Source organism: Plecotus auritus (genome assembly GCF_963455305.1).
Source record: "Plecotus auritus genome assembly, chromosome: 9".
Classification (NCBI taxonomy): Eukaryota; Metazoa; Chordata; class Mammalia; order Chiroptera; family Vespertilionidae; genus Plecotus; species Plecotus auritus.
The window spans coordinates 138,032,926-138,044,382 of record NC_137783.1 but is presented as its reverse complement, the minus strand read 5'-3'; the positions used below and the strand labels follow the sequence as shown (position 1 = coordinate 138,044,382).

The 11,457-nt window shown below is 57.1% G+C and overlaps 1 protein-coding gene across 4 annotated transcripts; it reads right to left on the bottom strand.

Annotated features, from left to right (window-relative positions):
- Window positions 1-144: 144 nt before the first annotated feature.
- On the bottom strand, window positions 145-11,423 carry PACSIN3 (protein kinase C and casein kinase substrate in neurons 3). 4 transcript variants are annotated; one of them, XM_080642827.1, is made up of 11 exons: window positions 8,675-11,423; window positions 5,298-5,370; window positions 4,966-5,055; window positions 4,668-4,824; window positions 3,441-3,676; window positions 3,185-3,340; window positions 2,377-2,552; window positions 2,117-2,237; window positions 1,813-1,949; window positions 1,044-1,165; window positions 145-665 (listed from the first exon to the last, which is right to left on the bottom strand). In XM_080642827.1, the coding sequence occupies exons 3-11, from the start codon at window positions 5,017-5,019 to the stop codon at window positions 550-552; spliced, it is 1,275 nt and encodes a 424-aa protein (XP_080498953.1). In that variant the 5' UTR covers window positions 5,020-5,055; window positions 5,298-5,370; window positions 8,675-11,423; the 3' UTR covers window positions 145-549. The 4 variants fall into 4 exon arrangements, with proteins under 4 accessions (XP_080498953.1, XP_080498954.1, XP_080498955.1 ...); XM_080642828.1 differs by lacking the exon at window positions 8,675-11,423 and adding an exon at window positions 8,246-8,312; XM_080642829.1 differs by lacking the exon at window positions 8,675-11,423 and adding an exon at window positions 7,562-7,802.
- Between the last annotated feature and the right edge of the window lie 34 nt (window positions 11,424-11,457).

Sequence of the window (11,457 nt, the reverse complement as noted above, 5' to 3'; positions counted from 1 at the left end):
GCCAGTCTCTTCCATCTGGCGAACCTTTGCCCAACCCCCGTCCGCATAACATTCTCTGGGTCCACGGACCTCCCCTCAGTGCCTCTCTCTCCCGAAAACTTCTGCAGCCTGGCAAGGGTGGAGTATCATAAAAGATGCAAAAAAAAGGTGCACACAAGCCTGAAAATGCTTTTTTATTTTTTTCAAGTTTAATACACACTAGAACAAGCCACAAAAGAGTGTTGCTAGCTCAGAACGACACTCACCTCAAGCCCACCCCAGGAACCCCAAAACAGAGACCAGGAATTGGGTCCATGGCTCCTGGGGAGACCAAACACTCCTGGGGAGGCCTAGGTACCCTGAACCCTTCTATGACCTCCTACCCTCCCATTTACCCACAGCCTAGACTCAGTCAGCCCCTCCCCTCCCTGACCCCCCAGGACTTCCTCCCTCCTCAAGGGACAGAGGGACGACAGCAGGGGCACTGGTTCAGGGCCCTCCGGTCCAGCTGTCCAGAAGCTGGGCTCTGGCTCAGGGTGGAGAAGCATTGCAGAAGGGCTGCCAGGGCTGTCAGGCCCCCACACACTCCACGTAATTGGCAGGATACAGGCCAATGCGGCCACTCTGCAGCTGGCCCTGGCACCAGCCCTGCTCGTCCTCCTCGCTCATCTTCAGCAGCTCCTCCCCTGGGGGAAAGGGGATTGGTCATTGCCAATTGCCCTGGCCCAGCCCCGTTCCTGCAATTGGGTCAAGGACTGAGGGGAGCAGGCAGTAACCCAGAGAATGCAGCTAGGGGAAAAGACCTGGCTCAGGCAGAGGGAGGTCCAAGTCAGCAAGCTACCCCACCCCAGACCCTGAATGCAGCAATCAGACCCCAGCTGGAGGTTTTGAGAGGCAGACACTCTGACTCCTGCAGACTGGACCCAGAGCAACCTTAAGAGTCAGAGAACTGACCCTAAAAAAGTAGATGTCTGGCTTCCCTTTGCCACCCCCCTGTTCAAGACAATAAATGGGGGAGGGAAGGCTGAAGCCTGGAAAGGAACGGGAAAGGGGTCCCAGGGTACCTGCTCGGAAGCTTAGCTCATCAGCTTCCTGGCCAGCGTAGTCATAGAGCGCCCGCACCCGCACCCCAGTGGCAGCCTTCCGGGGACTCTCCTCATCTGACCACTCCTCATCCTGCCCACCGCTAGAGAGGGGAGGCAGAAGGGGCAGGCTCAGGGCACAAGGAACACCTTGACCGAGAGAGCCTGGGACCCACAGTCAAGGGCCCACCCCCTGGAGGAACCCTGGGAGAGGCAGGTGGGGAAGAACTGAAGGAGTCTAGCCTGACCTCTGCCTCACCTGCTTGTGAGCTCAGGTGCCTTCCTGCCACACAGTGCTGACATGAGCAGTAAATGAGAGGGAACGTGGAACACCTGGCAAATCTAAACCACCATGAAAACTGGCATTACAGTCACTAGGCAGGTCCTAGGTCCCTGACACTCCATTGTCTTTGTTTGTTTTGTTAATCCTCACCTGAGGATATTTTTCCATTGATTTTTAGAGAGAGGGAAAGATATTGAGAAACATCGATGTGTGAGAAACATCGATTGATTGTCTCCTGCACAAGCCCTGACCAGGGCCCGGGCCGGGGAGGAGCCTGCAACCAAGGTACATGCCCTTATCCGGAATCGAACCCAGGACCCTTTGGTCCATAGGCCAACGCTCTATCCTCTGAGCCAAACTGGCTATGGCCCTGACACCCATGTTCAACCCACTTCAGGTGTGAAGGGAATGAAGGAAAGGAGGGCAGGGCAGGGGCCAGAGCTGAACAACCAAGTTCCTGGCTCTCACCCTGGGGACCCGGGGGACTGAGGTGGGGGCACAGCGCCATCTCTTGTGGGCCCGATGCTGGTCAGAGTAACCTCATCAGGGCTCCGGCCACCCTTCTCCTTCCGGTTTATTGTCCTCTGTGTGTCCAAGGACCACTCCTGTGGGGACAGTGCTTAGGGTCAGGCTGGGCTGCAGGTTGTGGTGGCATCCAGGGCCATCCAAATCACCTTCACCTCTTCATCCCAAGTCCTAGCCTCCCTCCTGAGGTCCAGGCTGAGCCCAGTGGGAGCCCACCCCATCTCCCAGCCCCACCTGAAACACGTACCTCAAATTGTGGCCAGTGCATGGCCATGCCCGGCCCGTGGGTGCTGCGCCACCAGCGCAAATCCTGTTCATCACTGGCTGCCTCGATACCCTGATGCAGGTCTCTGTGGAGCTCATGGAACCTGGGGCCCGAGGCACAACCCTCAAACTAGGAAGCCTTGGGCCCTTGCACCCCCTTAATTTCTTTCAGCCCAGCCAGAGCCCAAGGGAGTGGAAGAGACCCAGCAGTTCCCCAGATCTCCATGCCCACACAGGCCATACCTCTCACTGCTGGAGAGGTCGAGGTGCTGGTGTAAGGTGAGCAGCATATCCTTGAAGAAGAGAAGCCGCTGGCGCTCAGCAGCCTGGCAGGCCTCGAAGGCCTGTTCCATGTCTTCCATGTAGCGTGGGGTGTAGCGATGCAGCTCTGCCAGCGTCTGCTCATACTGGGTTTTTGTCTGGGTGGGAGAGGAGGGGACCTGGTCAGCATGAGACCTCCTTCCACTCATGATTCCGCTAGTATTTACTGAGTACCTGCCATTGGCAAGACCCTGGGCTAGGCACCAGGGGCAACCAGTCACAAGATCTGGCTCCTGCCCCTAACAGCCTAATAAGAGAGGTGACATTTGGGCACAGCAGCTTTTAGAGTCTGGTGAGTGAAGACTAAAAGTGAGAGTAAGATGAGATGGAGAGTGAAGAGTGAGATGAGGTCCACCCATAAGGAGTGGAAGCAATCAGGGAAGGCTTCTTGGAGGAGGTGGAAACTGAGCAGCACCTCAGGGGATGGGAAGAGTTGAATATGCAGAGCTAGAGGAAAAGGCACTCTGTCAAAGCAACCAACGTGAAAGGTGGTCCCAGGTGGAACGCTGGGAAAGGAAAGGAGCTGGGAAGGTCTCAACTGCTAAAATTATCCCAAAGCCTGAACTTGCACTGTTTCTTTCCCTGGGTAAAGCATCGTCTTTTCTCAGGTTCCTCCTTTAAATGGTAATCTGGAGAGAGGGTGCAGGTGAGGATGAGAGCAGGAAGAGTGCTGGGGACTGGAAAGGCATGCAGGAAGCCCTGAGCTGGGCAGCCCGTCCCATGACGGTACCTTCTCGGCCTCCTTGGTGCAGCGGTCCACCCGCACCTGTAGCTTGCGCAGCTGGTCCTGGGAGACCGTGCTGTCTGCCTTCGCGTGGCTCTCCCGGGTCTGGGCTGTCTTCTCCTCCTTCCGGGCTCCGTGGTAACTCTTCTTGGAAGCTTCAACCTGGTACACACAGGGACAGTTCTGGACCCAGCACACCACACCCTGGGCCTGAGGACTTAGTAAGGGGCAGGCCACTGATGCGCATCCCTCCCAGGCTCACCTCCTTCAGCCTCTTCAGCCAGGGCTTCTGGGCCTTGCGGAAGCTGTCCTCTGCAGCCCGGCTCTCTCGGAAGCCACCCAGCACTGGCCGGTGGAAGGCCCCCCGCTGCCAGGCACGCACCCGCTCACTGTCCGGCCCGTGAAGCTTCTCCCGAACCTCCAGGTGCAGCGCGCTCAGCCGCTCAGCCGCCGTGAAGAAGGCGTGCCAGGCCTTCTCCAGCGTGCCATACTGGGGGCCTGCAGGGAGGCATGGGACTTAGGCCAGGCCAGGAAAGCCACCAGAAACGAGCCCACCCCCTCCCCCTGGGTGCTATTCCAGGTGCCAAGCATGCAGTGGGGATGCAAAGAAGAACAATGATGTCAGCTGCTGCTTACTGAATACCCACTCTGTGCCTTGACATACCAGATCTCACTAAACCCTTGCCTCACCCACCACCATGAAGACAGTGTCATGATCAACAGTTAACACGTAAAAAAACGGCGGCCCACATTTGTGAAGTTTACTGCCCAGAGCATGACAGCTGCGAGTGGAACTGAGATTCAGATCTAGGCCTGTGGCGTAAACCTCTATACTCTGTTGCCTCAAAAGGCGGAACCAGTGTCTGTTCCCAAGGAAGGCAGATAGTTAGGGTGAAAAGGTCCCATATCAGAAGCTATTCCTAGGTGTGTAGCTTCAGGCAAGTCTTAGCTTCTCTGAACTTCTGAATGTCCTCTAGAAAATATGTAGATCAGGACTGTCTCCATCATAGGGTTGTTAGAAATATCAAAATAACTCGTGACTGTACTTTGCAAACTCTAACAGCACTACCGTGAGTACCAGGAGGATCTTCCCTTTAATGGGAAGGCAGACATGAGAGCCTCAACCTTCTACCACAGGTGCAAAAAGAAGCTGCCCCAGCCCTAGCTGGTGTGCTCAATGGTTAGAGAGGCTGCCTTGGTACCGGAGTGTCTCTGGTTCGATTCCCTGTCGAAGGCACATACCTGGGTTGCAGGTCTGTTCCTCACCCCCTCCCCACCCCACCGCGGTGTATGGGAGGCAACCAATCGATGTTTCTCTCTCTCTCGCTCGCTCTCGCTCTCTTTCTTTCCCTCTCCCATACACTCTCTCTAAAAACCAATGAAAAAATATCCTCATGTCTTGGTTGAGGATTAAAAAAAAGAAGAAGCAGCTGCCCTGCCTGATCTCCCCACATTGATAGCACTCTGCTAGGCCCATGTGCTGGCTCACCCTTCTCCACGGTGCCCCTCCACTTTCGGGCCCAGTCAGCCAACTGCTGGGCGTAGGCCTTCTCGATGCGGGCACGCTCCTGGAAGCAGCTGACCAGGTCCCCGCACAGCCGATGCCCGTCTTCTACCCGCTGCACTGTCCGCCTGTAGTTGCCAGCCTGGGGTATACATGGAAAGGGCGGAGTGTCCAGGGAGAAGCCCTTCCGGAGCTGGTGCTGCAGCTAGACAACTCCCCCAGACAGGTGGCTGGGCCCAGAAGGGTGGGCATTACAGTGCCACCCCCAAACCCATCTGCTCACCTCCCAGAAACTGCCCTCTACGGCCTCCCCTCCAGTGCCTTCCTCTGGAGCCATGGTGTCCCTGCAGCATGGAATGGTGGCAGACTGGGGCTGTGGAATACAGAGGTAAGAAGAGAAGCTGGACACGTGCTTTTGGGGATAGGAAGAGACCCTCTCCTATCCCTGGGCTTCATCCCCACTGCCATCCCACCACCCAAGGAGCTGTTGTAACTAGGACTTAGCAGGCAGGGGTCTGGAAGTCCCCAAGAGGGTCCAGGATAGGGGCAAAGATGGCAGTTTCAAAGCTCCTTCTCTTACCCTGGGTCTGCCCTCCCCCATCCCATCCCATGTACCTGGAGCCTAGAGATCACTTCAGGGAACTCGCTGTCCAACTCTCAAAGCTGCCACTGTGACTCTGCCTTGAAGCTAATGAGAGCAAAGCAGGGGGTGAGGGCGGGGACCCAGACCGTCCAGGGCGGTGCCCAGCTCCCCCAATATAGCAACTGCTGTCAGAAGAGCCAGATTCCAGCCAGGAGAATGCCAGGCAGGTCATACGATCCAGCTGGGGATTAGATGGCAGGCGGGGGTGGGTGGTGGGCAGAGGGCCCCACCACCCTGACTGCAGATGAGAAAGAGGACGCCTGCCCCAGCCGGGGTCCTGCTGCCTTGCCTTGAACAACAAGGAGATCCTTTTCCAGACCAAGCCAAGTCAGAGGGTGCCCAGCCACTCCTTCCTGTGCTGGGAAGGGCTGAGAGCTCAGAGGCCTGAATCCTATCTTGGCCAAGAAGCTTGAACAAGTGCATTTTACTGTCCCCTCGTAAGGGAGCCTCAGATCCCTCCTCAGATGGAAATTCTGCCCCCTGGTCTGTTTCTGTGCCAGGGCTGGTATAACTCTCAAACCAAGCAATGAACAGCAGTGTGAGGGGCCTGACAGTCACAAGGAGACACTCATTCTGGTCACAGCATCTGAGGTCCCACAGGGCTCTGTGGGTAATGAGCAACTCAGCCCCAACCCTCAAAAAGCTCAGAGTCTGAGGCAGCATGAGGGAGTCAGACAGGTGACTGGGCCAGTTATAAGAGTATTCTCCAGAATCACAGAGCAGGGCAAGGCGGATTCCAACCCATAGCCACCACCCCAGGGGCTAGAGGACACAGTGGCACGTGGCCACTCCCTTCCTGCCTCTGTGCAGGGTCTCAGCTGTCCGCAGCAACGACTCAGGCTCCCAGAAGGAAATCGCGCCCTCCTCTGAGCAAGCCCAGGGGACTCCGCCAGGCCCACTGAGGACAGAATGTGCCTGTTGCCCCCAAGCAAGGCTTCATCGCAGTGCCCCCTCCACATTGATGAACTTTACCCGTTCCTCCAAATTCAAATCGAGGCACTTGTCCACAGCCCCACTTGCCATCCCCATTCCCACAGCCCCTCTGACCCCTCAGTCAGGGTATAAATCCCACAGGATCTGTCCGCAGTCATTGACAGACTTCCTGAGGGTCCAATTTGGGTTCCTCCAGACACTGGAGTTAGTAGTTGAATGAAAACACAAATGTCATTCCCCTGAAGACCAGGAAACCCATGGCTACAGCAGCTGTGGGAAAGGTTGGCCTGTGTGGGCTTCCACCCCTAAGCTAACAGGAGAGCTCAGGCCTGCAAGGGAGGTGCCTGGGCACAGAGCAGAGCATAACCCCACCCGGCTCCTCAGCACTTCACCTTGCTTCCTCTTGAGTCTGTCCCATTTGCCCAGAAAGGACTTGCCAAGCAGATGGAGAGAACCAGAGCTGCAGCTGTAAATCACCGGCCTTTGGTGCTGTCCCAGTGAGGCATCCTGGGGCCCCAGCCCCCTGCCCGCCCCAGCCTCCATGCTCCCAGCTCCCTGGAGAGCTGCCCCCGACCCATCCCCTCTCTGTGGCCCCAGAACAGAGCAAGCTGTGTGCAGGGCTGGCACTGCTCCCTCCGGCCTCCCAGAGCAAACACAAGACCAAGCCCCAGGCACAGCCAGGCCCCACGGCCCAGCTGTAGGAGTGGGCCTGGCACCTTGGCCCCTGTTGAGCATGGCCAGCACCCTTAACCTCCCAATCTCAGCAGAGACCCAGAACAGTCCTCAGAACACTCTGCCTCAGGCAAGAACTCAGAAAGCAGATAATGAAAGCTTCCCAGCCCAGGGAGTCAGCAACTACTGGACCCTGAGAAGTCGGCTGGGGCTTGGCAGGGTCTCCTCATAGCTGCCTGGGCCAAGGCAAGGAATCCTGGGGTTCAGGGAAGAACCCACTCTCCCTACGTGAGGCAGGTAGGTAACCCCTGCCCAGACCTGCCCTCCCCCTTCCCAGAAGCTGGGGGCAAGCCCCTGGGAGGGAGCACTGCCATCCTGCCCTGCCCAACCATCCTGTCCTGAGTCACAGGCTGCACCCAAGAGCCTCTTCTTCCAGCTGCCCCTCCCGGAGGGCCGGCAGCCCTCATGTGAAGGCACGGAGGGGGGCGGTAGACTGGCCCAGACAGGGCCACCTAGGCTACAGCGGCTGGAATCAGTGGCCAGGGAGGCTGGGGAAGGGGGTGGCGCGGGGAAAGGGGAGGAGGCAGGGCCTGGGAGGGGCATAACAAAGGGGCACTTTTGGAAACCCGACCTGCCGGCCGAGGTGCCTGCTCCCCGATGACGCACTCCAAACCCGGAGCTTCCACACCAAACCTCGGAGCCCAGGGGCTGGCGGGCTCTGCTCTCAACTCTGTGGACGTCGCCCTTCGACCGGCACCTCCTGCCAGCCGGGTGCTGCACAACTCAGAGCCATGAAGCCCAAGCGGAGCTGCCAGGCCAGGCCTAGCCATGGAGGTTCTAGGACTTCTTGGCCAAACTTGTTGAACTCGGTCTCGGCGGGGGTGGGGCCGGCCGATCACTGCTGAGGGGAAGGGGCCCCGCCGTGGACTCGAGATGGTGGCCGGGGCAGCGGCCCCAGGAACTGGAGCTCTTGGCAGAGGGCAAAAGGGTCGCCGGGGAGCGAAGGCCCTTTCTGGGGCCCCAGGACGATCTGGAGCCCTGAAGAGGCCCCAGGAGATGGTGTGGCCCTCCAGTCCCGAAGCCCCCTCCCCCCGGCCGGCCTCGGACATTTCAGGGTGCACGCCGCCGCCGCAGATGAGCCACCCCCTCGGTTCAGCGGCAACTCTTTCCGTCCTCGCACCGAGCGGGGTGGCCAGGGGCTCCGGGGGCGGGAGTCGGTCCCACTGCAAACTTCAGGAGTGGGAGGGAGAGAAAGGCAGGCTCGAGCCGGCGCTGCCGCCGCCACCTTCCCGCGGTCCCGCGCTGCAGCACTCACCGCGTCCTCCCTGCGCGCTTCGGTGAGTTGGGGTCCGGCCACGCTCCGGCTGGAGTCCTGACGCTCCGGGGCCCTGACCGCCGCCTCCCGGAGCGCTCCGGGCCCTCCCCCGGGAAGCCCAGCCCCCGGCCCCGCCCTCTCCTCGCTACCGCGGCCCCAACCCCACCGTCCGTTCGCAGGCGCCGGGGCCGCTGGCATCGCGGCTCCCGGCGGCTCCCGGCGGCTCCCGGGACGCGGGCCGTGAGTCGCGGCTCCCGCGTGGGAAGTGCCAGGGCCGACTCCCCAGGGTGGCGCCGAGCCGCTGCAGGGAGTCCGATTTCAGCTTTGCCCCTCCCCGGCTTTTGCAAAGTCTGGGAGACCTGTGGAAGCGGGAAAGGATCGGCGCATGGATACCCTTTGGAGGGGGGTCTGGGGGCTACACTGCCTTACTTTTTTTGCAGATCACAGCCTTCTTAGAAGTTAGCTCCGACGTAGCTCACAGCCATCCCCTTGTAAGCATGAGGCTTTCCATTGTGCAGATGCAGAAACTGAGGTCAGATACCTTCAGCGGCTTGCACGAGATGGGCAGTGGGGCGGGGCCAGGACTCCAACTCCAGCCGGGCCTGCCAATCTGAGGCGCATGCTGAAGCCTGGGACCCACACGCGGTAGGGGTGGGGCAAAAAAGCAAGAGCTCCGCCTCCTCCGTGTTCTTATTCCCAGATTTTGTGTCGCTATTCACTTTTAAGTCCCTTCGCCCCTTCACCGCCTTTGTCGGTCACCAGCTTGGGTGGATTTTTCCAGATCCCCACGATGCCACCCCACCCTAAATAAATCCCTTCTTTCTCGCCCGCGTATCCCCACCCCGGCATTTTTTCGGAGCCTGCCCTCTGTTATTTATATCCACTGGAGCGGCCCAAGAATGTTCCGAAGCTGACCTAATCGCCACCTGCTCGGCCTCCCCTCCCCTCCCGCTCGCTCGTGCGCTGGTGACCTGGCGGCCGCGCCCTCCGCCTGGCAAGCGAGAGGGGGCTCAGGCCGGCGAGGTCGGACGCCCTGGCGCTCCGAGGATCCAGACCGCGCAAATTCGCTCGGGGCTGGAGAGCCCGGGTGCCCTCCCAGTAGTGCGCCCTCGCGGGGAGGACGCAGAGCTCTGGGAAGCCCAGGGTCACGCGTTCTCTGTTCTTACGCACTTGATACGCATCTCCCGCCCACCACCACCACCACCACCACCACCACCACCACCACCACCACCACCACACACACACACACACACACACACACACACTCCCAGAGGAGTGTGAGTACGTGTGCGCGGATTTTTAAACGGTAGCTTTAAAAATAGCGAAATTATGTTTCTAAATCCGGAATTACTGGCGCGTTCTTTGTGCAGATGAAATCCGCTCATAAAATGGAAAGGGCCAGAAGGGAATGAATGAGGGTAATTGCAGGTGGTAGTATGAGCTGCTGAGGGTGGACTTGCTCCGCAGTCCCGGTGAGAGGGCGAAACTGCCTCCCCTAGACCCGGTGAGGCACCCAAGACCTTTGGTCTGAGGCCTCAAGCCGCTTGGCGAACGGTACCTGAGTAGTGGGCCCTTGGCTCTCACAAGGGTGTGTACCCAGCAGGATGAACTTCTGAAACAGGCTCAGCACCCACTCTCTGTTGAGTCTTGGACAAGTCCCTTTTCTCCGTGTCTGTTTCTACCTCTAGAAAACATGACAGGTGACGGGCTGACCTCCCCAATGGGCCGTGTGCCCCAGCTAATTACGGATTGTACAACAACTGCAAATGAGAGGAGCTGGGGTAGTGTCTAATGACAATCACAGTGGTTTGTGTTATTTAAAATCTGTTAACATCCCACCTGGTGCCTGAGGGCCTTCAGGCACCTAGACAGAAAGTGTGAAAACACACGAATGAAATTAATTACAGGAGCCACTTATTAAAACCCCATTAAAAATAAAGGCTGCAAGCCAGGCCCTGGGATGTGGGGAAGCCAGGTCACAGAGACTCAGAAAACGGCTGTTAATGAGATCACGAGGAGTGGATGGCGGGTGTAAAACATCTGGCTTCCCTTGGGTTCAATCTGGAAGCAGAAAGCAGAAATGTTGCAGCTGATCTTAATTGCCCCTAAGGTACCACAGGGAGAAAAAATAAACCCAAACCCAGAGCATACCAAGCTGCTTCAAAAGGGAAAAAGACAGAGCTGTCCTTGAGAGACAACCCCCTGTGAGTGCTGCCCCCAGGGCTCAGATTTCTATGCTCCAAAGCCAGGGCCCCTGCACACTCACACTGCTCTCTCGGTGGAGTGCCCGGCTTGAACAGGCTTCAAGATGAGATGCCCAAGGTCAGAGGGCTGGATAGACAGAAACCTAGAGACGTGGTTTGGCTTGAGGCACCAGGTGGCAGATTGCTCCAAAGCCCAAGTTCAAAACATTCACAGACTCACTCACCTTGAGCATCTGGAATGTCCTAACCCCTGTGCCTTCACTTGTTTATTTATTTAGTCATTCATTTATCCAGCCAAGAAAACATTTGAATTTTTGCTCTATGCGAAGCCCTATGCTAGGGTATTGGGAATACAAAGATAAATAAGGCAGAGCTCTAAGTGTACAATAATGATTCACTGTGGACATGAAGTACTTTGGGAGAAGAGAGACAGAAGAGACTGCCTTTCACAGGGCCTTTGATGGGTCTCGATGAGCAGAATTAGTCATGTGGAGAGGCGTTCTAGGCGGGAGTACCAGGGTGTGCCAAGCCCCAGGGGTGTTAGCATATGACCCAGCAATTCCACTTTTTGGTGTCTACCCTAGACAATCGTGTACAAGTGCATGAAGACACACAACAATGTTTGCATATAGTATTGTTTGCAATAAGGGAAAACAGAAAACAAATGTCCCATAGGAGTGCCAGGGTGAAATAACCTAACCTAAAGTTCATTCATGCTTTGGATTACTGTGCAGTACCTAAAATAATGGCGTCTAGAGATGTGTTGTTATATGAAGATCTCTAAGGCACTGTTGAGTGAAAAAAGCAAAGTGCAGCACACACAAAATATTCAGAGAGAATTTACACCAAATTTATGTCTGTGATTATCTCTAGTGAGAGGTATAGAATTGGTAAAGGAGACTTTTGTAAGGTTGGAAAATTAAGAGTGAGAATGTACTTATGTGTAAATTGTATAATTAAAATAAAGAGTCTTTTAGGAGATGGTGAGTGGGTCTTATTGTCTAAAAC